Source organism: Equus przewalskii, chromosome 11 (genome assembly GCF_037783145.1).
Source record: "Equus przewalskii isolate Varuska chromosome 11, EquPr2, whole genome shotgun sequence".
NCBI classification, from domain to species: Eukaryota; Metazoa; Chordata; class Mammalia; order Perissodactyla; family Equidae; genus Equus; species Equus przewalskii.
In genome coordinates this window covers 26874029-26898776 of record NC_091841.1, presented here as the reverse complement: position 1 = coordinate 26898776, position 24748 = coordinate 26874029, and the positions used below count along the sequence as shown (strand labels likewise).

General features: G+C 60.3%; 2 protein-coding genes across 12 annotated transcripts in view; one reads left to right on the top strand and one right to left on the bottom strand.

The window, feature by feature from the left end:
- The window catches only part of LTBP3 (latent transforming growth factor beta binding protein 3), an 18058-nt gene extending 6000 nt beyond the window's left edge, over window positions 1–12058 (top strand). For 2 of the 4 annotated variants that reach the window (XM_070565474.1, XM_070565473.1), the window contains exons 8-28: window positions 75–260; window positions 816–832; window positions 909–981; window positions 1146–1244; window positions 3339–3464; window positions 3549–3680; window positions 3799–3927; window positions 4166–4288; window positions 4555–4677; window positions 7489–7611; window positions 7854–7973; window positions 8809–8937; window positions 9245–9412; window positions 9601–9684; window positions 9954–10082; window positions 10172–10309; window positions 10407–10547; window positions 10694–10855; window positions 10953–11033; window positions 11120–11251; window positions 11382–12058. In XM_070565474.1, the coding sequence (XP_070421575.1) occupies window positions 75–260; window positions 816–832; window positions 909–981; window positions 1146–1244; window positions 3339–3464; window positions 3549–3680; window positions 3799–3927; window positions 4166–4288; window positions 4555–4677; window positions 7489–7611; window positions 7854–7973; window positions 8809–8937; window positions 9245–9412; window positions 9601–9684; window positions 9954–10082; window positions 10172–10309; window positions 10407–10547; window positions 10694–10855; window positions 10953–11033; window positions 11120–11251; window positions 11382–11533 (2567 nt within the window). In that variant the 3' untranslated portion in view covers window positions 11534–12058. Of the gene's footprint in view, window positions 1–74; window positions 262–815; window positions 833–907; window positions 982–1145; window positions 1245–3338; window positions 3465–3548; window positions 3681–3798; window positions 3928–4165; window positions 4289–4554; window positions 4678–7488; window positions 7612–7853; window positions 7974–8808; window positions 8938–9244; window positions 9413–9600; window positions 9685–9953; window positions 10083–10171; window positions 10310–10406; window positions 10548–10693; window positions 10856–10952; window positions 11034–11119; window positions 11252–11381 lie in introns of all 4 variants that reach the window. The other 2 variants (XM_070565476.1, XM_070565475.1) reach the window with 2 other exon arrangements.
- SCYL1 (SCY1 like pseudokinase 1) lies at window positions 11908–24748 on the bottom strand. Of its 8 annotated transcripts, none has more exons than XM_070565482.1 (18): window positions 24498–24748; window positions 23999–24139; window positions 23667–23789; window positions 23362–23588; window positions 22860–22950; window positions 22628–22783; window positions 19415–19573; window positions 18378–18485; window positions 17540–17653; window positions 15208–15363; window positions 14495–14683; window positions 14312–14387; window positions 13865–14029; window positions 13505–13647; window positions 12745–12816; window positions 12440–12652; window positions 12295–12349; window positions 11908–12175 (listed from the first exon to the last, which is right to left on the bottom strand). In XM_070565482.1, the coding sequence occupies exons 1-18, from the start codon at window positions 24606–24608 to the stop codon at window positions 12051–12053; spliced, it is 2424 nt and encodes an 807-aa protein (XP_070421583.1). In that variant the 5' UTR covers window positions 24609–24748; the 3' UTR covers window positions 11908–12050. The 8 variants fall into 8 exon arrangements, with proteins under 8 accessions (XP_070421583.1, XP_070421587.1, XP_070421584.1 ...); XM_070565486.1 differs by having other exon boundaries at window positions 12440–12624; window positions 24498–24702; XM_070565483.1 differs by having other exon boundaries at window positions 12745–12813; window positions 24498–24702.

Genomic DNA, 24748 nt, shown 5'->3' with positions numbered 1-24748 from the left:
GTGTGGAGCCGGGGGGGCTGTCTGCATGCTTGTCCAGGATACGCTGACTTCTCTACCCTTTGTTCTGGCCACAGCTGCCTTCAAGGAGATCTGTCCAGCTGGGAAGGGGTACCACATCCTCACCTCCCACCAGACGCTCACCATTCAGGGCGAAAGTGACTTTTCTCTTTTCTTGCACCCTGATGGGCCCCCCAAGCCCCAGCAGCTCCCTGAGAGCCCCAGCCGGGTGCCACCACCTGAGGACACAGAGGAAGAGAGAGGTCTGGCCTGACCCCTTCTGTGTCCTGACAGATGCTGAACCCCTAGACCTGACCCCTTCCCCCCGATCCACAGAGATGACCTCAGAGTCTAACTTCTAACTCCTAATTTCTCACCTAACCACTGACCCCAAAACCTGACCCTCTGACCCCTAACCAAGGTTGTAACCCCATGATTTAACCCCAGATCAACAGGATCTGACCCTCCATTGCCCTCCAGATCCAACCCTCTGACCCCAGAGCCACTTTGATTTCCAGACCAGGGCATTGATCAGCCCAAATGCTGCCCATAGATCTGACCCCTGACCCTTGATCCAGGGATTTGACCCTTGATATAAGCTAACCCTTGCTCTCTAACCCAAGGACCTTGTCCACCCATTGCTCCCCTGACCTGTGATGGAAATACTCCGACCCCGGGATCTAACCCTTGACACTTGACCCAGAGACATGATCATTGAGCTCCTAGAGACCCTGACCACAAATACCCAACTGCCAACCCCTGACTCGACTCCCTTCTCCCAGCCCCACACTGAATGGCCCCATCTTCTTCCCTCCTAGGGGTGAGCACAGACTCAGTGAGTATGAGAGCCCAGGCGGGAGGGGCAGGGAGGCGAAGGAAACGCGGAGGGCTCATGCTGCTGTCACCCGCAGCCAGCGATGGAGGAGCAGGCAGCGCAGCAGAGCCACCCGACCGCCACCACGTCTCCTGCCCGGCCCTACCCCGGTGAGCTGGGCACTGCAGCTGTCGCTGCGGGAGGGGGAAGTTCCCAGCCTAGGCACTAGGGGGCGGTGAAGCTGGGTGTGAAGTTCCCAGGTGATGACCTGCGGGGAGAGGGGCAGCCCTCCCACCCTCCTCGTCCCCTGACGCGTGTGCGCTGCTGCCCGCAGAGCTGATCTCCAGGCCCTCGCCGCCCACCATGCGCTGGTTCCTGCCGGACCTGCCCCCGTCCCGCAGTGCGGTGGAGATCGCCCCTACTCAAGTCACCGGTAAGGCCCGCCCACCTAGGCCACGCCCCGGGTAAACCACGCCCCACCCGTTTTTCTCCTTCCCTACCTCCCTTCCAGGCCTTCCAGAGCGCTAACACTTATCCAGGGCTTACTGTGTGCCTGGCCCTGGGCTGGGCGCTTGCGGCGGAGACCCCACTCTGCCCTCAAATGAGCCAGGTATTATGGTGGTCAGCCCAGTCCTAAGGCATTCATTCATTCAACAGATATTTATTGAGCACCTCCTGTGTGCCAGGCACGGTCACGTGCTGGGGATACAGTAGTAAACAAAACAGACAGAAATCCCCTGTCCTTGCGCAGTAGACAGACAAAAGGTCAATGAGTAAAAATCTAGCATGTCTCATAAGAGCTATAAAAGAAATAAATCAGAAGAAGGAAGGAAGTCTGAGGGTTGTGATAATGTGGGGGGGGGGGCGATGAGACAAGGCTTTCTGAGCAGGGCTTTAAAGATTCTGAGAGATTAACGAGGAGAAGCGGGGGAGGAATGAGCGTGCAGGTTGGGGAAAAGAACACTCCAGGTGAAGTTTGGGCAAAGGCCCGAAGCCATGAAACAGGGGAGGAGGGAGAAACCGCACACAGATCAGTGTTTCTGACCAGGGCAGGGCCGGCGTGCAGAGCCTTGTGAAGAGGCTTGGGTTTGATCCCAAAGGCTGTGGGAGGTATCTGCAGGGTCTGGGGCATCATAATAACTGCTAGCTATGGCTGAGCCATTACTCTGTGCCAGGCACTGACTGGTTTGATCCCAAAGGCTGTGGGAGGTGTCTGCAGGGTCTGGGGCATCATAATAACTGCTAGCTATGGCTGAGCCATTACTCTGTGCCAGGCACTGACTGGTTTGATCCCAAAGGCTGTGGGAGGTGTCTGCAGGGTCTGGGGCATCATAATAACTGCTAGCTATGGCTGAGCCATTACTCTGTGCCAGGCACTGACGGAAGAGTTTTACAGACTAAATTTCATTTAACCATCTCATACTCTGAAGTGGGCACTGTCAGCCTCATTTTCCCATGAGAAAACTGGGGCTCAGAGAGGTTCAGTGACTTACCCCAGGTCACACAGCTGAGGCAGATTCAAACCCATGTCTGTGTGGACTCCCAAGCCACAAGGGAGCTGCCAGCCAGATTGAAACCCAGAGCCTAGCTGAGCTCCTGGGGTGAGGGCTTGGGAGGAAGGTAGCTGTCCTGGAGGCCTGCACAGGTTAGGACAACCCAGTGACAGCCCTGGGGTCTGTGGGAGTGTGGAGAAAGAGGCCCCCTGGGAGGCTTCTCAGAGGAGGGGGTGTTAAGGACATCCAGGAGGAAGCGCTGGAGGCAAAGAGAAGGGCCTGCAAAAGCCCACTGGCCTGGTGTATTCCGGGTGGGGCAGAGTTCAGTATCGAGGCCTGGGCTGCATTGTGGCGGGGGAGCAGCGGGGAGACCAGAAGGAGGAAGAGGCAGGAGGCAGGGAGTCCTGGAACTGATGACCAAGAGGGTGAGGGGGGTTCCTGGATCTGGCCACCTATGCACAAGCTTGCGCCAGCCAGGATTCCCCAGAAACCAGCTCCTGCTACCACAGGGCGGTAGGCTTTGGGACGGGGAGGTAATCAGCCATTCTGCAGTCAGGGCCCCAGGTCCCTGAGTTAAGAGGTGTTGGGGTCACTGGGCTAGAGGATATTGGTGTGAGTAAGGCTGCAGGGTTTAAGGTATTGAGGTGACTGGCGAGAAGGGGGTTTCAGAGCCCCTTGGGTAGGGTATTGGGATGACTGAGGGATCCCCAGGGGATGTGCTTGGGTTTGGGGTGACTGGGGTCAGGGTATAGTGAGGGGGACAGAAGTATCAAAGGTCCTGGAATTGAGGAGATAAAGCTGTCGGGGACCTGGAGTCATGGTTTGGGGCAACCTGGGGTGGTGATATTGGGGCTACTGGATGAAGGTGTAGGAGATTCTAGGATTGGAGGATGGGTGTACAGGGACCTGAGGTCGTGGTAGCACCAGGCTCAGGTATCTGGGTCATTAGGAATGGGGTATGGAGGTCCGCCCTGGGGATGGGGCAGAAAGCGCGTGCTCCCTGCTCGCCCCCTGACCTGGCTCCCGCCCCGCAGAGACAGACGAGTGCCGACTGAACCAGAACATCTGTGGCCACGGAGAGTGCGTCCCGGGCCCCTCGGACTACTCCTGCCATTGCAACCCGGGCTACCGGTCACACCCACAGCACCGCTACTGCGTGGGTGAGCGCGGTGGGTGGGTGGCCCGGAGGCGGCCCTGGCTCGCTACCCGCGTCTGACGTCTCCCCGCCCGCGCGTCCTTCTCAGACGTGAACGAGTGCGAGGCGGAGCCGTGCGGCGCCGGCAGGGGTATCTGCATGAACACCGGCGGCTCCTACAACTGCCACTGCAACCGCGGCTACCGCCTGCACGTGGGCGCCGGGGGGCGCTCGTGCGTGGGTGAGCGCGCCGGGCTGGGGGCGCTGGGCTAGGTGGAGGCGGGGGCTCCCCTCCCGACCGCGGTGTAATCCCCTCCGCCACCCCTTGCATCCCCTCGCGCCCCCTTCTTCCTGCTTAGACCTGAACGAGTGCGCCAAGCCCCACCTGTGCGGCGACGGCGGCTTCTGCATCAACTTTCCCGGTCACTATAAGTGCAACTGCTACCCCGGCTACCGGCTCAAAGCCTCCCGACCGCCCGTCTGCGAAGGTGGGGGAGACCCCGTCCAGACCGCCGGGAGGGTCCTCAGCTGTCCCTCGACCTGTAGTGGGGGCGGGGGGCTTGGACTCCTGTCTCTGCCCAGCTCTGCGCCGGGAGCTCTCAGGGAGCCCAGAGGGCTCGGTTCTCCTTGTTGATCTGTGATGGAGGGAAGCCCTGCCGAGGACTCTGAGCGTTCGGCCGGCCACGTTGTCGCCAAAGGTGTCCTCCTTCTCTCCCTCCCGCGCAGACATCGACGAGTGCCGAGACCCTGGCACCTGCCCGGACAGCAGATGCGAGAACAAACCTGGGAGCTTCAAGTGCATTGCGTGTCAGCCCGGCTACCGCAGCCAGGGGGGCGGGGCCTGCCGCGGTGAGGGGCGGGGCCTGGGCCCCGAGTAGGGTAAGGGGAGGGGCTTCGAAGGCAAGGGGGCGTGACCCGTCCTGGAGTTGCCCCCGCGGTGGGGCGGAGTCGGGCTCTGGGTGGGGCGGGGGCGGGGCTCGTGGCGGTGAGAGTCGCCTCGAGGGAGGGGCTTCCTGGGAGTGGAGGCCCCCCAATTCCCGGTGGAGGGGACCCCCACGCCGGCACAGTGCAGCATCCAGTGGGGCGGAGTCCGAGGCGAGCCTTTTCCGCCGCAGACGTGAACGAGTGCGCCGAGGGCAGCCCCTGCTCACCGGGCTGGTGCGAGAACCTCCCGGGCTCCTTCCGCTGCACGTGCGCCCAGGGCTACGCGCCCGCGCCGGACGGCCGCAGCTGCCTGGGTGAGCTCCAGCCCTGCCCCCAAGGCCACCCGCACCCACTCACGCGCCGAAGCTGGGGGGGGGTCACATCTGTCTGTCACACAGGTGGGCAGGAGTAGCTAATTCACCGCCGCACCCCGCGCAGTTCATTGATCATTCACCCATTTTCTTAGCGAAACTGAGAAAGGGCCCACCAGAATTCCTACGTAGGAAGGGTCTTAGAGGTAAGGCTTGAAGCTGCGTTTGCAAAGCATCTTACTTAAATTTGAAGGAAAAAATGATATAAAAGAATGGGGGAGGGAGGCGTTGGTAGTCCCTCCTGCGCTAGTGTTTCTTACGCACCCAGAGGCAGGCAGGGGGCTGGGATTCAGAGAAACTGGGGAACATTAGACACAGACCCTAGAGCGCAGGGCGGTAGGCCTAGATGGAGTTTGGGTGCTTCTGGGAAACGCCGGTGGGGCTGGGAGGAGGGGAGGCCTGAATTGTCTTAAAGATCAACAGGAACTAGCCAAGCAAAGAAAGGTGAGAGGGAACAGCATGGCAGGCAGAGGGCTCAGCACCAGAGGATTCAGAGGAGAAAAACAGCATGGAGTGTGCAGGGAGCTGTAAGGCACAAGCAGGGGATGGGGGCTGAGGCTGGCTGGTGAGGGTCAGGTCCCCACTCCCTGGAGGGCCCCCTAAGCCCTGCCCAGGAGGTTGAGCTTCATCCTGAGGGTGTTAGGAGGCACCTGAAGCATTTTAAGGGGAAGAGTGACAGGAGTCACCATTTGTTTTAGCAAGTTCCCTGATGTCGAGTGTGGAGAGTGGCTGGAGGACTCTTGGAACAACTTGGGACAGAGACGGTGGTGGATGGACGTGACGAGAGTAGTGGCCTCAGGATGGTCCCGAGAAGCTGTGATATTAGAGAAATAGCATAGCACATCAGCTGGGCTTTGAACTGGATGGGCAGGCGAGGGAGATGCGAGTGAGGCACCCTCCAGGCTTCCAGTTTGGGTGACTCAGTGGGTGGTGCTGCTCACTGGGATAGGGTCTCCAGGACTGGGGCATATTTGAGAAGGAAGATCCTAAGTTTTATGTTGGACAAGCTGAGTAGGTGGTCGCTGTGGGCCTCTCAGCTGGAGATGCCAGTAGAGGATGGGCCATACGGATTGGAAGCCTTGCACCAGACACTCTCACCCGGAGCTGTGGATTGTGGGATGTGGAGCCTTGGGGTGCGCCTGCTCAGCCAAGGAGGAGGGTCCAGTGAGGGGAGCCTCAGCAGAGCCTGTGGACACTGCCACATCAGCAGAGGGCAGAATAGGAGCGGGAGATGGGTCGGGGGAGGGCCCAGGGAGCACCAGCTGGGAAGCCGGAGAGGGGAGGCTTCCAGGGCAGAGGAGGACGAGCTAAATGCAACAGGCAGTTCCTGGGAAATAGGAACTGACTGGAGAGATGAGAAGGTCCCTGGTGGCCTTGGCAGGGTGGCTTCTGCAGCATGACGAGAGGCCAGGAGATGCAGGCAGCAAATGAGGAAGAGAGACCTGGGGTCACCAGAGTGGGGTTAGGGCTGTAGGCTGAGGAGGAGATGCCAGGAAAGCGGGCAAGGGGATGGTAGGGGCAACTGAGAGAGGAGCCATGGACAGGAGAAGGGACATCTCTTGTTCTAACAGGAGCAAGAGGGGAATGGATGTAGGTAATGATTTTCAGGAGGTTAAAGGAGATTACTCTTAATTCTCTCAATAAACAGTGAAGGGCCTGAGTTGAGTAGGGGACTTGAGGGAAACAGTAGAGGTTTGGAACTGCCCAAGGGCATGGGAGCTGCCTAGGGGCTTTCCAGGAGTCTAGGCTGGAGAGGATGGAGAGAGGGTGGTGCTGGCCACGCCGAGGATCTGGCCGGGCCAGAGGCCGCAGGGAGTGGCTGTGGCCCAGTGTGCTCAGCTTGGCAGCTGCCTCCAGCCCCTCCCCAGGATCTGGAGGCTGAGAGGCAGGCCGTGTCTGACTTCGCCAGACCAGTGAGGAGGAAGGAGGGGTGTTCAGGGGTCCCTGCGAACAGCAGAGGCAGGGGGAAGGAAGCCACATCTGAGATGCCCGAGGAGGGGCAGATCCCAGCCCCTTGTCCTGAGAGTGGCTGGCATTGAGTGAAGGTCACAGAAACCGAGGGATCAAGGAATGTAAGGTCAGAAACTGAGCCCAGCTGTCCACATGGATGTTGACAACTCCTCGGGTGGGGAGAACAGAGGGAGCGGGACTAGGAAGTGGGTGTTGACAGCAGTAGAGGAGATGGAGGCTGATGTGGGGGCCAAGAGCCCCTCCGAGGAAGAGCGTGGTTGGGAAGGGCCTGGGGTATGGGCAAGGACCCGCTTCCACCAGGAAGGACGGCAGAGAATTGTGTTCTCAGGAGAGCCAAGATCCTTTATTGCACAAGCAGAAGGAATTATTTTATGAGAGGGACAAACACATGGGGAAGCTTATTTACATGGGAAGAAAGGGAGCCGTGGCAGGTGGGGGAAGGGTGAGAACAGAAATGAGAGAAATGAGAGCAGCTGGGGCAGAAGCCCAGGGTAGGAGAGGAAAAACGGGGTATGGGAGGGGCCTCTTGTTTGGTGAAGATGGAGGAAGGATGGGGAGACCCGAGCTCTTTGGAGTCAGACATGGCCCATTGTCCCTGGCAGCACCTGGACTGGTCACTAGTGCATGGTGTGCCACACGGAAGCGAGGTGAGGGTCCCGTGCTTCTCTCGAGCTGTACCGGCCTCAGCTCTGGTGCTCCAGGCCATGGACAGGAATCAGAAAATGGTAGCAGAGGCTGGACACCACCCCATCCTGGCCCTCTGACACCCCCTGTATCCTGCAGATGTGGACGAGTGTGAGGCTGGGGACGTGTGTGACAATGGCATCTGCACCAACACGCCAGGCTCCTTCCAGTGTCAGTGCCTCTCTGGCTACCATCTGTCTAGGGACCGGAGCCGCTGTGAGGGTGAGGGGGGCTGAGAGCTGGGGGGCTGACCTGTTCCTCCCTACCCTAGGACCTCCACTGCCCGGGCCCCAAGCCCAGGGGCCTGTCAACAAGCCAGGCACTCCCGTGTCCAGTCCCCATCCAGATCGAAGGTGGGGCATGGGGCGTGGGCCTGACCCAGGACTCTGCAGGAAGCCTCGATAGGCTCAGGCTGTGTGAGAGGGGTCTGCCCCTGAGAATCTCCCCTCTTTGATCCCCTACAGACATTGATGAATGTGACTTCCCTGCAGCCTGCATTGGGGGTGACTGCATCAACACCAATGGCTCCTACCGATGTCTCTGCCCCCAGGGGCATCGGCTGGTAGGCGGCAGGAAGTGCCAAGGTATGGGGGCATTGGCTGAGAGCTCCTGAGGAGGACTGGCAGGGAGCAGTAATCTTCTAGAGACACTGTTGATGTGTCTTTCCATCCATCTTTCCATTCACTCATTCCTCCACTCTTTCACCTAGAATAACAATGATAATGACAGTAATTACTATGTGCCATCTCACCCTTACATGCAGGCATCCAACAAGTTTACTAAGAACCTACTATTGGCCAGGTTCTGTCCTATGTGCTAGGTATTGAGCAGTGACCCAGGGCGTCCAGCTAGGGGAGGCGGACATGTAAATTAATTCTTACAGTTCAGGGTGCTGGGTGCCAAGAGAGGCCTGAACTAGTGTGATTAATTGCAACAGCTGAATTGGAACTTGAAGCATAAATAGGTTCCCTAAGCAGACCAAAACATGGGATGGTCTTCCGGGCCCAAAGAACAGTATTTGCAAAGCAGAGAGATCTGGAGGGAGCCAGTTGGGTTTTGGGGGAAGAGTAGACACCTGCGCCCTCACACAGGGTGGAGGGGGTTGGTGGTTTAGAGTAAAGGGTGATGAGACTTAAAGATGTTGGGGGCCAAACTGAGAGTCCTCCGTTGCTGAACTGAGCATTAGGACTTCCTTCTGCTGGCTGTGGGAGCCACTGGAGGCTTTACGAAGAATAATGCAGTGAATGGCACACATCTCCCACATGCACAGACAGGAGCAGACTTCCCGTTGTGCCGTACTTGGAAATCAAAGTGGAGATTCAGGTTCTGAACTTGTGTGAGGCCTTTGAGGCACAGACTCAGGGAAAAGGGGGCTGGTTTCCCTCTGAACGACTCTTCCTGCTCCCCTCGCTCCCACAGACATAGATGAGTGCAGCCAGGACCCGGGCCTCTGCCTCCCCCACGGGGCCTGCGAGAACCTGCAGGGCTCCTACGTGTGCGTCTGCGATGAGGGCTTCACGCCCACCCAGGACCAGCATGGCTGTGAGGGTGAGTGCCCTCCCAGCTCCCTCTTCCGACCAGACAACTCTGAGCTGCAGCTGGGGTTCAGAGATGCATCCTGGTCTCACCCCCTGGAATCTGAGGAACAGGAAGAAATCTCTTTTGCCTGGGAGAGTCCGGTGGGGCCGGACCTCGCAGGAGGGCCTTGAATGCCACATTGAGGATGGAGCTTGGCTCTCCCAGTGCGGCTGAGGGGAGCCTGGGAACGTGGGGGAGCAGAGGGATGAGGTGGGTGGGCAGCACCGACTGGCAAAGACAGTCGGCCTGACTGTCAGCGGCCCTCCCCTCCCCTCAGAGGTGGAGCAGCCCCACCACAAGAAGGAGTGCTACCTTAACTTCGATGACACGGTGTTCTGCGACAGTGTACTGGCCACCAATGTCACCCAGCAGGAGTGCTGCTGCTCCCTGGGGGCTGGCTGGGGAGACCACTGCGAGATCTATCCCTGCCCAGTCTACAGCTCAGGTCAGGAGCCGGGCGGGCCCTTTCCCTTCCCAGAGCCTCAGTTTCTTCATTTGGAAACAGACTGGGGGGAACGGCCCCTCCCTCGGTGGGTGGGAAATGAGGCGGAGAGCTCCGACCTGAGCCTGAGGGCCCCCACGCACGCGCCCAGACCTGCCTGCGTCCTTCCCACGTCCGCTCTCTCCCCGCAGCTGAGTTCCACAGCCTCTGCCCGGACGGGAAGGGCTACACCCAGGACAACAACATTGTCAACTACGGCATCCCAGCCCACCGTGGTAAGCCCCAACACGGCTCCGCCCCCGAGGTTTGGACCGCCGCGATCCCGCCCGTGCTGGCTAGGTCAGTTGCGCGCACTGGGATAAGCCCCGCCCACACTTCACCGTCTGTCCCGCCCCCAGTAAGCCCCGCCCCGTCACTCACGTCCGCGCACGTCACTGGGTTCGCTCCTCCCCGGCGGCAGGCCCCGCCCATACTTCCCCGCTGCGGCGCCTGAGCGGGCCGCCTGGTAGAGTTTTCCGGGCGCCCACGGCTTGTCTCCCCGCAGACATCGACGAGTGCATATTGTTCGGGGCAGAGATCTGCAAGGAGGGCAAGTGTGTGAATACGCAGCCCGGCTACGAGTGCTACTGTAAGCAAGGCTTCTACTACGACGGGAACCTGCTGGAGTGCGTGGGTGAGTGCAGCCGTGGGACCGCGGCTGGGACACGCGCACAAGCCCCGAGCCCGGGCCATTCCTACCTCTCGCACCTTTCCTCCCCGCAGACGTGGACGAGTGCTTGGACGAGTCCAACTGCCGGAACGGAGTGTGTGAGAACACACGCGGCGGCTACCGCTGCGCCTGCACGCCCCCGGCCGAGTACAGCCCGGCGCAGCGCCAGTGTCTGAGCCCGGAGGAGATGGGTGAGGCCCGGGCCTGCCGGCTGGGGGAACAGAAAGGGCACGGGGGCCCGGGCCGAGCCGTGACCGCCACCCCCACCCATCCCCTCGCTGCCCGCAGACGTGGACGAGTGCCAGGACCCGGCAGCCTGCCGTCCTGGCCGCTGCGTCAACCTGCCGGGCTCCTACCGCTGCGAGTGCCGCCCGCCCTGGGTGCCCGGCCCCTCCGGCCGCGACTGCCAGCTCCCCGAGAGCCCGGCCGGTGAGGGCGAGCGTCGGCCAGGGCCGACTCCAGGGCCCAGTCCACCGTGTGGAGCTCCGGGGCCGCAGCCCCCGCGCGGATGGGTTGGAGAGGGGATGGCTGTCCCTGCTCCGGGCCTCTCCCTGATGCCGGGTCCCCCTCCGCAGAGCGTGCCCCGGAGCGGCGGGACGTGTGCTGGGGCCAGCGCGGAGAGGACGGCATGTGCGCGGGTCCCCTGGCTGGGCCCGCCCTCACCTTCGACGACTGCTGCTGTCGCCAGGGCCGCGGTTGGGGCGCCCAGTGCCGCCCGTGCCCGCCGCGCGGCGCCGGTGAGCCGGCCCGAGAGGAGTTGGCTGGGAGGGTATGGGGGGCGGGAGCCGGGGTGCATCGACGCCGCTGACCGCTGCCTGCCCCCGCCCTTCCCAGGGTCCCAGTGCCCGACGTCGCAGAGTGAGAGCAATTCCTTCTGGGACGCGAGCCCCCTGCTGCTGGGGAAGCCCCCGCGAGGTGAGTGTAGTGGGAGGGGACAGAGGCGGAGTCGGCGGCGCTCCGCTGGTGGCGTGTTGACCTCTGTGTTCTCCCGGGCGCCGCAGAAGAGGACAGCTCGGAGGAAGATTCGGACGAGTGCCGCTGCGTGAGCGGCCGCTGCGTGCCGCGGCCCGGCGGCGCCGTGTGCGAGTGTCCCGGCGGCTTCCAGCTCGACGCCTCCCGCGCGCGCTGCGTCGGTGAGCTGGGCCGCGGGGGCGGGGCCGGGCCGCGGGGGGCGGGGCCCTGCGGAATCCGCCGGGACCGGAAGTTGAGGCTGCGTCGCTCCGGGACCGTCGCGACGTCCGCACCTGTTCCCCGCATCTGCAGACATCGACGAGTGCCGAGAGCTGAACCAGCGCGGGCTGCTGTGCAAGAGCGAGCGCTGCGTGAACACGAGCGGTTCCTTCCGCTGCGTCTGCAAAGCCGGCTTCGCGCGCAGCCGCCCGCACGGGGCCTGCGTGCCCCAGCGCCGCCGCTGACGCCACCCTCGGCCCGGACCTCGGCTGTCACCGTAGGGTTTCCGCCCGACATTCGGGGCGAGCTCGGCCTCTCGCTTCTGTCCCGACTCGGGGCTCGGACCCAGGGACCCTCCGGCCCGCAGACCCCTTCCCGCGCCCGGTGCCCCGAGGGCGCCCATACGAGCTCCGCCCCGGTTCACAGGCGGATGTTGGGTCTCCGGCGCTGCCGGCCTTCCTCCCAGAGGGCCTTTCCTAGAAACTGATAAATCCGATCGTGCCACTTTATTCTTGGCTTTCGAAGCAAATTTGATGTTCACGTCTGTGGTGGGCGCAGCATCCGCAGGGCAGCGCCAGCCCCCAGCCTCCTCGGGGGGCTACACTGAGCCCAGCACAGGGAGTGTGAAATAGAATTTATTGTGGCTCTGAATATGTACACGTGGGATGCGCCTGGCCGGGCCGGCCGGGCTCACATGGTTTGTACAATAAATACATCCGCGGTGCCTGCTCTCCGCGGCCGGGAAGCGGCCACATCGGAGGTTCAGTCCAGCTTCCGCGTCCCCAGTTTCATGGGCCCCTTGGCCGCCTTCTTCTCGGCGCGTTTGGCCTCCATTTCCCGCCGACGCTCCTCGCGCTTCTTCCGGGCCAACTCAGCCTTCGCCTGCCCTGCGAGCAGGAAGGGGAGGCGGGCTGAGGGCGTCAGGACGACAGGGGGTCTCAGCTTCCCAACCCACGCCTGCGCCAGGGTGGGTAGCCCTAGTCAGCCCTCCCGGGGGGACACTTACGGCTCTCCATCTCCAGGCCCTCCCAGTTGTCATCGCCCCAGGAGTCTGGTCTCGGCTGAAAAGAGAAGTGTGGGCTGGAGTGGAGGCGGCCTCCTGGCTAAGGTCTACCCCAGGTCTGCACTACCGCCTGGCTGGCGCTGAGTACCTGGGTGTTAGCATCCCGACGCGCCGACAGGGCAGCAAAGGGGTCGCCTTTGTCGCTGGGCTCTGGGCCACCCCAGTTATACTCGCTGGCCAGCCGTGTGCCCTCAGGGGGTGGCTCTGGGGAACTTGACTCCTGCCAGCCCTGCTCCCATGAGCCCTCGGCCTCCCAGCTGCTCCAGTCCAACTCTGAGGATTTATGGTCAGAGTTGCTGGTCTGCAGAAAAGTGGGAGGGGGAGGTAGCGCCAGACCAGGAGAGGGCCAGCCCGCCCCCCATGCATACATATATGCCGTCTGACCCCACTCACCTGCCCAGCACGACTGGTCTGACCCCCAGAACTCCAGTCGTCCTGCTGAGCCAACACAGACTCGGCCTCCTGCTGCAGTGTGGCAAGGAGAGTAGGACCATGAACCCTACCATGCCCCACCAAAAAAGGCAAGGGAGCCCCCCATCCCTTCCCAGCCACGGCTCCACTCTTTCTTCTTTTGCCTTCCGTCTCATTTGCTCCTCATGCCCTGTTTCCCATCTATAAAGTGGACACTTCGGGGAACGAAATCTAGATGTTCCACAGCCCTCCCCACGGCCTAAGGGGCCAGAGGCTGCCGTCAGCCAGGTGGGGAAATTGGGCTCAGAGCTCTGCCCCCATTCCCTTCAGGGCAGCCCCACTCTGTTCTCAGCCCATTCCAAGCCCACCCCTCAGGCAGGACTGGGGTCTGGTTCTAGGCATGGGAGTGGCCTCTCCTTGCTGGCCACTGGGGCTGGGTGGGCACTGGAGCTCGTGGAGGGGAGACAGGAAGTGGAGGAGAAGGAAGACCAGTGGGCTGCCCCAACCAACCGCCCACCTGGCTTCTCATTTTGGACCCTGCTCCTGGAGGCCCCTGAAGTTGAGCGGGGCCTCAGCTGCCAGCTCTGGCCCACCATGGCTGCTCCATGAGGCCTACGCACCAGGGATGCTGTGCAGATAAGGACAGGCCCAACTCCAGCCACACCCTCCTGGGCTCCTTGAATGGCAGCCTGTGACCTTTGAGCTGGGGTCCCCCCAGGGAGGCCTCCTCAGCCCCATTCACCTCTAAGCTGCCCCAGTCTTCGTCATCCCATCTGTCAGCAGCACTGCTGTCCTCTGCTGTGTCCTTGTCCTCCTCTTGTGTCTCCCAGTGGGCTGAGCTCGTGGGTGTGGCAGGGACAGGGGTGGGGGCCGGGGCAGGAAGACCTGGGGAGCAGAGACTCACTGAGCTCCCACACATGGGGCCCCAGGAAGGTCTCAGGATAGGGCAGATGTTGCTGGTAGGGGTGGGGGAAGCTCACAAGGGAACTGGACCCTACACTGTCCCCTATGTCCCCTTTACCACTCCAGACAGTAACAGTTCTTGGGTGCCAGCACTGCCAAGCCCTCTCACCCACTGATGTAGCCAGTCTGGGACACTCACCCTCAGGCGTGGGTCTCTGGGGAACACTGGCCTCGGCCGGGGCAGCCGTAGGGTGTGCACGGATCAACTTGGAGGTGAGCGAGGAGACCCCTGTCACGGCCCAGCCTGCCCAGCTGGCTGCGGCTCCTCCCACTCCAGGGCTGGAGGCTGCGTGGACGTCCTTCTCTGGGCAGTGATGGAGAGAGAGGAAGGTATAGGCACCTCAGGCTCCCATGGGGCGGGTGACAGGAGGTTAATAAGTGAGACAGAGCAACCTGTGGTGGAGCCCCCTCCTCCAGGCCTGCATTCTCCCGTCTGTGAGATGGGGGAGGGGGAGGAATGCTGTCAAGTCTGCTCTCCAGGCTTCTTCCAGCTGTTAGATACTCCAGTGAGGTGGAAGGGGGCCATGACAGGTGACAGTCAAGGATGTGGCAGGAGGAAGAGGGAACACGAGTGTGGGCCACTCACCCACTTCGGCCAGCTGGGTAGGGTCCTCTGACACAGACTCCAGTTTGGACAGGAAGCTTCGAATGGCCTTGAAGGCCTGCGGGGTAGCAAGGGGTAGAGCTGGGGCGTGAGCCTGCCAGGCCAGCTGGGGCCCAGATATCCCCCGGCGCCCAGCTCCAGGGCCTGGCCCCAGCCGTGCCTCACCTGGTCCCGCACGGATTTCTCTGGATCCACAGTGAGGCCACAGAGCACGGGCAGGATCTTGTGGGCACAGTCGTTCATCGAGTAGAGGTTGTGGGTGGCAGCAAAACCCAGGACACCCGCGACCCGGGATGGTGCAAAGGGGTCCTTAGTGGCCCGGCTGAAGGCAGAGGTGAGGACCCTGTGTCTGGTCTGGGTGGGGCAGAGAGAGGGAGGGCTCCTGAGGGTAGGGTCAGTACTGGGGCCCAGAACCGCCAGGCCTTCCTTCCCAGAGCAGAGGCTGTCCACGGGGCCCCCAGGGTCGGGAAAATGGGAGTTAATCACAGACAACTGAAATGGGGAGAATCTACTGAAAACTCTGGATCTTGGCTTCTCCTCCCTGATTCCTGGGCCCATGCTGCCTCAGGGCCACAGGGGCTGGGGTCTGTGCCTCCCTTCCCACCTGCCCTGCTGACCTGATTCCTTCATTCCTGTTAACTGTCAGGCCGGCAGGTGTCTGCATTTACAAACCCTGGCAGAGGGGATGCACACAGGCTGTGGTCCCAGACCCACTGCCTACTGGCTGTGTGACCTGGTGCAATTCATGCCACCCCTTAGACATCAGGGCTGAGAGCCTCTGGGAGGATGATGGCCCACAAAGCAGGAGGCTCGGCCCTGGAGGAGGCTGTGGTCCCGTGACAGTGACAGAACTCCTGGCATCTGCGCAGGGCACTCACGCTGGCGCTGAGGTAGGAGCCGATTTTGCCCAGGCACACAGTTGTGTTGCAGCGGATGGGGCCCTGGTCATCCTTGGCCTGCAGCCGCGCGAAGTGCTTCATGAGCTCCACGTTGAGGTTGGCCTCATTCAGCTTCGGGGCCAGGAGCAGCATGGACTGCAGGGTTGGGGACAGCGGAAACTGTGGGCCAGGGCCGGCAAAGGACCACACGCAGGAGTGGGCTCCTGGGAGGGTATGGAGGCCACCAGTGGCCCTGGGTGCTGAGGAGACCTGCCAAAGCCCTCCCCACCGGGTCCTGGCCCCCACCCAGAATGCTGAGAAGGGCACCCCCATCTCTCTGTCCCCTTTACAGCAAAACCTCCACAGCTGGTCTGCACTCCTGTCTCCCGTGTCTCTCCTGCATGCACTCTCCTTAAGACTTTCATAAAAACCCCCTCCACACGCTCTCTACCCACTGGCTTGGGTTGAGATCACCAGTGACCTCCTGTTGCTAAATCCAATGGCCAATTCTCCATCCAAACCGACCGTGACCCCTCAGCTGCTTTGACACCCCCGAGCTCCCCCGCTCCTCGAAACTTCTGCCCTGGTCTTCCAGGACCCTCTGCTGGGTCTCCCCCGACCTCGTGGCTGCTCCTTCTCAGTCTCCTTTTGCTGAGATCTTACTGGGCGGGCTGTCATCTCGCCCATTTCATGGCTCTGAAAGCCCCTGTTCGCTGACAGAGCCCCTGGGGGCGCCTCTGGCTCAGACTTCTTCCTAAACTTCACGCGCACATAAGCAGTGGCCCACTCGACATCTCCAGCTGGCTGGCTAACACACGGCCAAGCCCGGCCTGACCTCCTCCCACAAACCTCTTCCTCCCAGTCTTCTCAGAAACTTAACCTTCCAGTTGCTCAGGCCAGAGACCTCGGCACCGTCCTTGACTCCACATCCATCAGTAAATCCTGTCAGCTCCACCTTTGGAACATGACCCCTTCTCTCCACCAGCTGCCACCACTCAGATCTGAGCCACTGACATCTCTCCCCCTGGGCCACTGCCATAGCCCCTAACAGTGTCCACCCTTGCTCTGACAGTTAGTTCTCACACAGCAACACAGCGATCCTTTTAAAACAAGTCAGACCAGGTCAGTGCTCTACTCAAGCCCTCAGTGGCTCCTCTCACTCCAGTGAATGCATCAGGTCCTTGCCCGGGCCCCCAACCCCAACGTTACCTCTCAGACTCCACCTCCCACAACCATGCCCTCAGCCACGCTAAACCTCTTGCTACTTCTACACTCTAGCACATGCGAGCCTCAGGACCTTTACACATGCTGTTCCTTCTGGAGGGAGCATATTTCTTCCAGATCTCCGCATAACTCAAGCCCTTGCCTCCTTTCCCTAAATGACATTTCCCCAGAAAGATCTTCCCTGACCATTGTCCTTAAAACTGCAAACTCTTTTCTTCCCACTTTCCATCACTTTCTAACACAATATGTATTTTCTAATTCTGTTTATTGTCTACCAAGCCCACTCCCTGTCTCCTCAAAAAGAAGCTCCATGAGAGATTCCTCAAAAAACTAAAAATAGAACTACCATACGATCCAGCCATCCCACTACTGGGTATTTATCCAAAGAGCCTGAAGTCAGCAATCCCAAAAGTCCTGTGCACCCCAATGTTTATTGCAGCACTGTTTACAATAGCCAAGACGTGGAAGCAACCTAAGTGCCCATCAACAGACGAATGGATAAGATGTGGTACATATATACAATGCAATACTACTCAGCTGCAAAACAGAACAAAATCATTCCATTTGCAATAACATGGATGGACCTTGAGAGAATTATGTTAAGTGAAACAAACCAGCAAGAGAAAGATAATCTGTGTATGACTCCACTCATATGAGGAATTTAAAACTATGGACCAAGAACAGTTTAGTGGATACCAGGGGAAAGGTGGGGTGGGGGGTGGGCACAAAGGGTGAAGTGGTGCACCTACAACATGACTGACAAACATTAATGTACAATTGAAATTTCACAAGATTGTAACCTATCAATAACTCAATAAAAAAAAAAAAAAAAAAAAGAGAAGCTCCATGAGGGCAGGGAACTTGGTCTGCCTGGGCACAGACAGGTGCTCAGCCAGCGTCTGCTGAAAGGAGGACTGTAGGCCGTGCCCACCCTGCGCCCCCCACCAGCTGCTGAGCTGAACCCACAGCCTGGACTCACAGCAGGCCCAGGCCTGCCCTGCCCATAACCCACCCAGACCCACAGGCCGAAACCAAGGCCTCCGTGTCCTGGGATAAGCCCCCTCCAAGCCTTGGAAAACCAGGGGAGGCTGAGCCTGGCCGCACCCACCTTGACTGTCTGCTCCCGGATGGCAGGGTTGGTGTCCAGGAAGCCATGCACGACGTGGGGGAAGATCTGGGTGTTGACTGTTGGCTCATCGAGGTACTGGATGAACTGTTCCATCTGTGGCCCGGCGGCGGGGAGCGTGAACACAGTCAGCTCCGCCCATCAGAGCCACGGAACCACTCTTGGCTTGGTTTCTCCACCTGGCAGGCACCGCAGGCCAGGCGAGTCTCTGGAACTCCCACCTGAATCTGGCCTCTCTCTGGCCTCGAGCCCACGTGGAGGGGTGAGAAGGGGCCAGGAGGGCTTGGAAGAGCCAGGGACGGGGAGTAGGAGGGCCTGGCTTCTGGTCCTGCTCAGCAGGCAGACTGTGTCACACCCCTGTTAGAGCGGCCCCCCCACCTCTTCTATAAAAGGCGGTAACCCCCACCCAGGTGAGTGCTCTGCGGGGGGCTGGTGCCTTTGGCAGTGGGAGAGGGAATGAGACCCGGGAGCCGCCAGGCACTTCCTGGCTCACCAGGGGGCTCCATCCTCGAGCCCATCAATCCTGTCTGATGCTCCCAGCTACCCTGGGGTTGGCAGGAGAGACACGAACCCCACTCTGCAGGGCCATGACTGAGAAGATGGGGGCGTTTGAGCCTGCAGCCTGGGCAGGCTGGGCATTGCCAAAGCTGCCATGAGCCCTGTGACTATGCCCACTTCCTGAGGGCACTGGTCCCTTAGCTGGGTGTATGTTCCGGGAGGGGTTTCTGGGATGCCAGGGCAGGAGGTGAGGCAGGGGCCCACCAGCAGCCGGGGGCGGGGGCCGGGAAGGGGACGGGGAGGGTCTGGCCACGGCCCCTACCTGCTGCAGGAGGCGGATGCGCATGGCCCGGTCGGTGGAGGAGAACATCTTGACCACCACGGGGATGATCTTCTGCTGATACTCCTCGGCGCTCAGGAACTTGCCCACCTGAGGGAAGGAGCCACAGAGCTCAGCTACATCCACAGGAGTGGGACGGCTTCACCCGCCCCTGCAACTTCCTCGGGCCCACTGCTGATTTCCCAGAGTGGGCATCGGGTGATGTGGGGGGACAGGCGTTTCCTCAGCAGCCCCTCCGCCCACACGCCCTCTGTTAGCCCTGCCCTTCACCATTCTGGGTCAAGGCCTCTCTTAGGAGGCTGACGAAAAGCTCTGTGCCCCTCCCTACATCCAGGTACCTGTAGCCAACAGGAACCCACATGCACGCGGCATCCTGCCCACAACTGCTGGGGATCCCCAGCTCTACGGAATTAGCTTGCTGTCTCCCCCTCCCCCCAAGCCAAGTTCCTTCAGAAGAAGGGCTTCTCCTAGGGTGGGCAGAGAGGGGAAGGGCAGGTGCCCAGGTAAGGATGAGCCAGGGTTTGAGGAATGGGAGAAGGATCCAGCCCCTAGAAACCAGGAGAGCTGAATGCCGAGTAGAAGAGGGAAGATGGGAAGTGGGGTGGTGAGCAGATATTCCCCTGGGCCCTGGAAAGCAGGGTGCATAGGTCAGACCACGGGGGCTCTCTTGGGGAAACAGAGGGGGGATTGAGGGCTCTGAAGCATGGGGTCTTTGGAAGAAGAATTTTGGAGGCACAGGGATTCCGCTCCCCAAGGGCAAGAAGTCCCCACAGCCTCCCTGACAGCTGGTCAGGTGGCCCTGGCTTGCTGACCCTCGGGATGTCAGCAGGAAGCAACTCCTCACATGGGCCAGGGTCTGCCCTAACCAGGCTGCCCCTCCCCAGGATGCAGGGCTGGCCCCCACCCCAGGGCCCGCTCTTCTGTTGTTCTGATCTGCCCAACCAGTCTCTGGGCCCCACGGTTCCTGAGGCTCCAGGCCTTCCAGGCCTCCCCTCGCTGAGGCTCCTGGCCCCGCTCACCTTGAAGAGGGGCGTGAGGACCACGGCCCCCGCGTTGCCAAACTCAAAGGCGGTCAGCAGCTGGGGCAGCACCTTGTGGCGGCAGAAATCTTCGGGGAATGAGTCCAGGCTCTTGCTCAGCTCTTGGAAGAACTTCTGCTTCTCAGCAGGCTCTTTGATCTGGGGGATCGAGGACAGGGTGTGGGGAGGAGGAAGTCAGCCTGGTCACAGCCCCCTGCAGCCATGGGCAAGGACAGCGAGTCACCCCTAGCCTGAAGGAGAACTTGAGCTTGTGGGCTCCGGAACCCAACTGCCTGGGCTCCAATCCCAACTCTCCCCTTTATTAGCCGTGTGACCTAGGACAAGTTCCTCCATCTGTAAAATGGGATAATAACGATACTACCTCAGGGGGCGGTTCTGAGGATTCAACCAGAAAATGCACGTGAAAGCTGCCAGCACAGTGCCTGGCACAATCAGTAACTGTCATTGTCACCACTGCCACCTGACCCGCTGCTGGGAAAGCAGTCACGAGGAGGATCAGGCCCTTTCTCAGGGTTGCCTGTCCTCCTCACAACAACTAAGGTGTGAGTATCACACAGATGGGGAAACTGAGGCTCAGAGAGGTGAAGGGGCTTAATCCATTCCCCTGGCCCTGGCTGAGTCGGGCATACCTGCAACCCTATGCAGGGTGGACTTCACGGCAGTCAGGGGGAGGCAGGTGCAGGTTACCCCCAGACCTGATCCTCCCACTGAGCCCAGATGGTCTCCTTTAGTCCTCCTGACCTCCCGCTGAGGTGGTAATACCCACAACTCTCATTTCTTGAGCACAGACTATGAGCCAGGCAGGGTCACGCCAAAACCTTTACACAGATTAAACAATCCTCCCCTCAGCTTTACGAGGTAGGTGCCAAAACAATCCACATTTAGTCCAACAAGGAAGCTGAGGCACAGAGAGGGCAAGGAACTTGTCGAAAGTCACACAGCTAAGAAGAGGGTCAGGGAAGGGTCTGACCCAGAGGTCTGGCACCTCTGCTGTGCTGCACCCTGTGAAGAGGTGCCGTCACTCCCTCATTTACAAATGAGGAGGCTGAGGCTCAAGGTCACCACCCAAGAGTGACCAGGCAGGAATTATAACCCAGTCTTATATGCTTCCAAAGTTCCTGTGCTTTCTACTGTGCCCTCACGCCCATAGCCTATGCCTGGCCCAAAAGAGGCGGCCTCTGGCTGGGGACAAGGAGGACCTGGTTGGCCCTGCAGCAGCTCAGTCCAGTGTGGGAGGCGGGCTCGGTGCTCTGACAGCAGGGTTCAGAGAGCCAAGGTCCAGAGAAAGACCAAACCACATCCAAGGTCACATACGGGGAGTCACAGCTGGGCTCTCTCCACCGCTCTGCCCAGTGACAGGAGAGGGGCCTCTGGGCACTGCCCTGCCCCATTCTCCCCAGCACTGGCCAGGAGCGGCCCATTTCCCATGGGGCACAGTTAAAGGAGAAGGGCAGCCGGGCAGAGCCAGCCGTGTGGCACACTCCGTGTAACAGAGTTCCTGCTGTCCCCACATGCCCAGAGGCAACAGGGCTCTGCGCTGCCAGCGCTTCTCCTTCAAGACGCGGCGCAGGTTCCCACCCTCTGAAGGCTGGCCAGTTCTCATTTGAGTCAGGACTCCACAGAACAGCCAGGTCTGTGGAGCTGTCTGTCACTCCTCCCCCAGGCCAGACTCTCAGTCACCTCTCTGTGCCCCACACATGGCTGGGTCAGAGCAGCTGTCCAGAGCAGAGTCACCCTCCCTCATTCCCTACAAGGACCCCAGGGGCCAGCAGATACTACAGTTGACCCCCTAGTCTGCAGGGGAGACATTCCAAGATGCCCAGTGGATGCCTGAAATCATGGATGGGATGAGCCCTATATATACGATGTTTTTTTTCTATATATTCGTACCTATGATAAGGTCTAACTTACAAATTAGGCGCGGTAAGAGATTAACAACAATAACCTAACAGTGAAACACAACAATTATAACAAAATACTGTGATAAAAGTGACCGTCAATTTTAGCAACCTCAGCATACAATTTTTTTCCTTTCCTTATTAAGTTGAGAACTTTCACCTTTTCACTTAAAGGAAGCACTTTATGGTTTCTCTTCCGCATATCTGAATGGCCAGCATCACCGCTCCTGGGCTTAGGGGCCATTATTAAGTGATATAAGGGTGACTTGAACACAAGCACTGCGAGACCGCAACAGTCAATCTGATAACCAAGGCAGCAACTAAGTGACTGATGGGTGGGTGGTGTATACGACATGGATCCACTGGATGATTCATGTTGTGCAAGATTTCTTCACACTACTCAGAACGGTGCGCAATTTAAAACTTACGAATTGTTTACTTCTGGAATTTTCTATTTAATATTTTCAGAGCATGGTTGACTACAGGTACCTGAAATCTCAGAAAGCCAAATTACAGATAAGGGGGAACTACTGTATTGTTATCCCCATTATACAGATATGGAAACTGAGGTTCAAAGGAGTTAAGGCGAGGGCTCCCGCCTCACCATCTTTCCATTTGCTCTTCCCTCTGCCTGGAACGCTTTTCCTGTTACCACCTCCACGGCTCCCACCTTCATGCACGACAGGTGTCAGCTGAAATGTCACCCTTGAGAGCACGCTGCCCTGAGCACCCTGCCCCAGCTCTCTTTCTTCCCAGCACGTAGCCCCATCCCAGGGAGCACACATTTCCTCATGTGTGTTTTCTGACCCTCTGCCCTCAACGAGAGTCCCCAAGGGTGGGGACCTGGTCCGTTTACTCCCTGCTAGATCTTTGAGGGCCGGCATCTGGGTCCGACTCCCCCTCCTCCCCTCTCTGCTGCCCATATCGCAGCCCAGCGCCAGGCATGGCCCACATCAGAGACAGGGCCAGAATATATGTGTGGCACCAATGAAGTGCCAGGAGCAGTCATAAAGCACCTACTATGTGCCAGACACCATAGTACGCCCTGTGAACTCACTGAATCCTCATCATGCTCCTCTGAAGTAGGTAGTCAAGCATCATTAGGACTGAGCTTCAGCCAAGGGAAGTCACACAGGAAATAAGAGTTGGGAGCCAGACTTTGACCCCAGAGAGCCTAGCTCCGCAGTCCATGCTTGTCTCCAAGGGTCTAATTATGAGGGAGCCTGCACAGTGGGGAGGGGACACAGGCATAAAAAACGTAGGGCCAAAGCCCAGGGTGGGTCAGGGGGCTCACCTGAATCTCCTCCAGGAAGAGGTTGGTCTCCACAAAGCGGTTGTTCATGAAGCCACCGGGCGCCCGGCAATTCTGCAGGAAGCGGGCTGGGTTGGGACGCACCTTGGGGTTGGCTCCGACCAGCTCGCAGTAATGGGGCACCAGCGATTTGGGGATCTGCAGGAGAAGAGCCAGGGTCAGGGCAGGGCTGGCTGGCAGGCAGGGAGGGGCTGGGATGGGGTCCGACACTCACCTTCCCAGGGTTGCGCAGGGCGGCTGCCCGAGGTAGGGGCCCATTGAAGACTTCCCAGATGAGGCAGCCCAAGCGCCACATGTCAGCTGACCTGAGGCAGGCACCACAGCTGCTCAAGGCCCTGCCACCTGCCTGGGCACCAGGCACTCACTGCATGGCAGACCCTGGGCTGTGTCCCTGAGCTGATCCTCCCCCCAGCCCAGAGAAGCAGGTTTCCTTAGCCCCATTTGACAGATAAAGAAACTGAGGATCAGAGAAGCAAGGACATCGCCCCAGGTCATACAACTTTCAAATTCAGAACCACCTAACCTCAAAGCCGTATTTATTTTGCCCTACCTTCCCTGAGGATCCTGGGAGCGGAGGAGCAGACTCTACCCTGAGGACCATGGTTCCCTCCCCAGCTGAGCAGGGGACAGGGGAGTGCCAGCTAGCCTAGGGGTCCCAAGGCTGCAGGGGCTTCCAGAACAGGGCAGGTCAGGGCATGCCACCTTCAGTCACCCACCACTTCTCTCGGACCGCTCTGCCACTGCTATCAGCCAACTCCGGGGGGTCGTACTGCTCCAGCTCGGGGATCCCCTTGCTGGGAGGTCCCCCGCCATTGCCCTGGGCCGAGTACATGTAGTCCAGGCCCCCGAGTTTCCATTCACCAGCACGGTCCACGAACACGGCGGCCATGCAGACATTGTTGTGGATGAGGCTGCAGTCATTGACCAGGAAGCTGAGGGCTTTCTGGGGACAGAAGGAGCCATCACACCCAGCACCTAAGGCCCCCACCCCTGTCCTCTTCACCGCTGCCCCCCATCTTACCACGATCTGATGCAGCCCCCAGGAGAGCTCCAGCTCCTTCAGACCACCAGCCTCCGCTCGCGCCTTGAGGTACACTCCCAGTGGGGTCACAGCCTCTGTCACTATGTGGAGGCATTTGTCTGTCTGAAGAAGGGGACACAGGGGTATCAGGGTGGGATGGGGGGAGAGGAAGGGGAGGTGAGAGACACGATGGAGAGACAGGTGGAGAAGGAGAAATCAAATCTGGGGGTGCTGAGGCCGAAGGGGTGGAAACCCAGGGGCAGGAAGACAGGAGTGGGAGACTGGGAGAGAGAGAGTGAGGGCAGAGGTGGGGCAGGCCGGGCAGCAGGTACCTCCAGCCCATCGATGTAGGCCAGAATGTTGGGGTGCCGGAGAGTTTTGAGGCGCTTGAAGGCGGCTTTGGCCACCTGGGTCAGCTCTTCGGCGCCGGGCTTCACATCATACACGAAGATGGACACTGGGCTGCCTGTGGCCTGGGGGAGGGCAGAGGGGCCTCAGGGGTGGGCGCCGGGCTGACTGCTCCCCCGGGCTGGCCGCTCCCACTCCGAGACGGTCCCCAGAGCTGTGAGTGCAGAAGGAAGGGCCGCCAGCCGGGCTCTCTTCAGGTCAGCCCTTAGGGACTGAGCCAAGCCCACGTGACCCCGGTTCCGTCCGCCTGTCGGTCCTTCGGTCTTTCCGCCCGCCACGTCGGCACGGCTCATCCCCCTCCCCCGGCCTGTTGCCCCAGGAGCTCCGCAGCCACGTCAGGCGGGGCGCGACGCGGAGGGGCCGGCGGCGCTGACTAGGCGAGGCCGAGGTCGGCCGCGGCCTGCGGATCGGGGCGGCGCTCACCTTCTTCCGGCCGCGGTGCAGGGCCCAGGGCCCGGGTGGGCTGCCCTCGGGGGGTTCTGGGCTGAGCTCGAACGGGAAGTCCCGGACCGGGTCCCGGGCAAACAACCACATCGTCCCCGCCGCCGCCGCGCAGCCGCCGCGGGCTCGGGAGCCTCCGCTCCGGGTCCTCCGGCCGCCCGAGCCGGGGCGGGGCGGGGCGAGGGCGGGGCCGGGCCGGGGCCGGTGGGCGGAGCAGAGGGAGGAGATGCTCC

Bases quoted from the DNA above. Each gene is read 5' to 3' on its own strand.
- SCYL1 (XM_070565482.1), bottom strand. From the start codon at position 24,608: ATGTGGTTGTTTGCCCGGGACCCGGTCCGGGACTTCCCGTTCGAGCTC. The intron at 18,486-19,414 runs GTGAGCGGGGCC...TCCTTCCCTCAG, and splicing joins TCCTCACGCCCCTCTTCAAG to GTGGGCAAGTTCCTGAGCGC. The intron at 14,388-14,494 runs GTGAGGCACGGC...GCTACCCCGCAG, and splicing joins AGAAATCCGTGCGGGACCAG to GCCTTCAAGGCCATTCGAAG.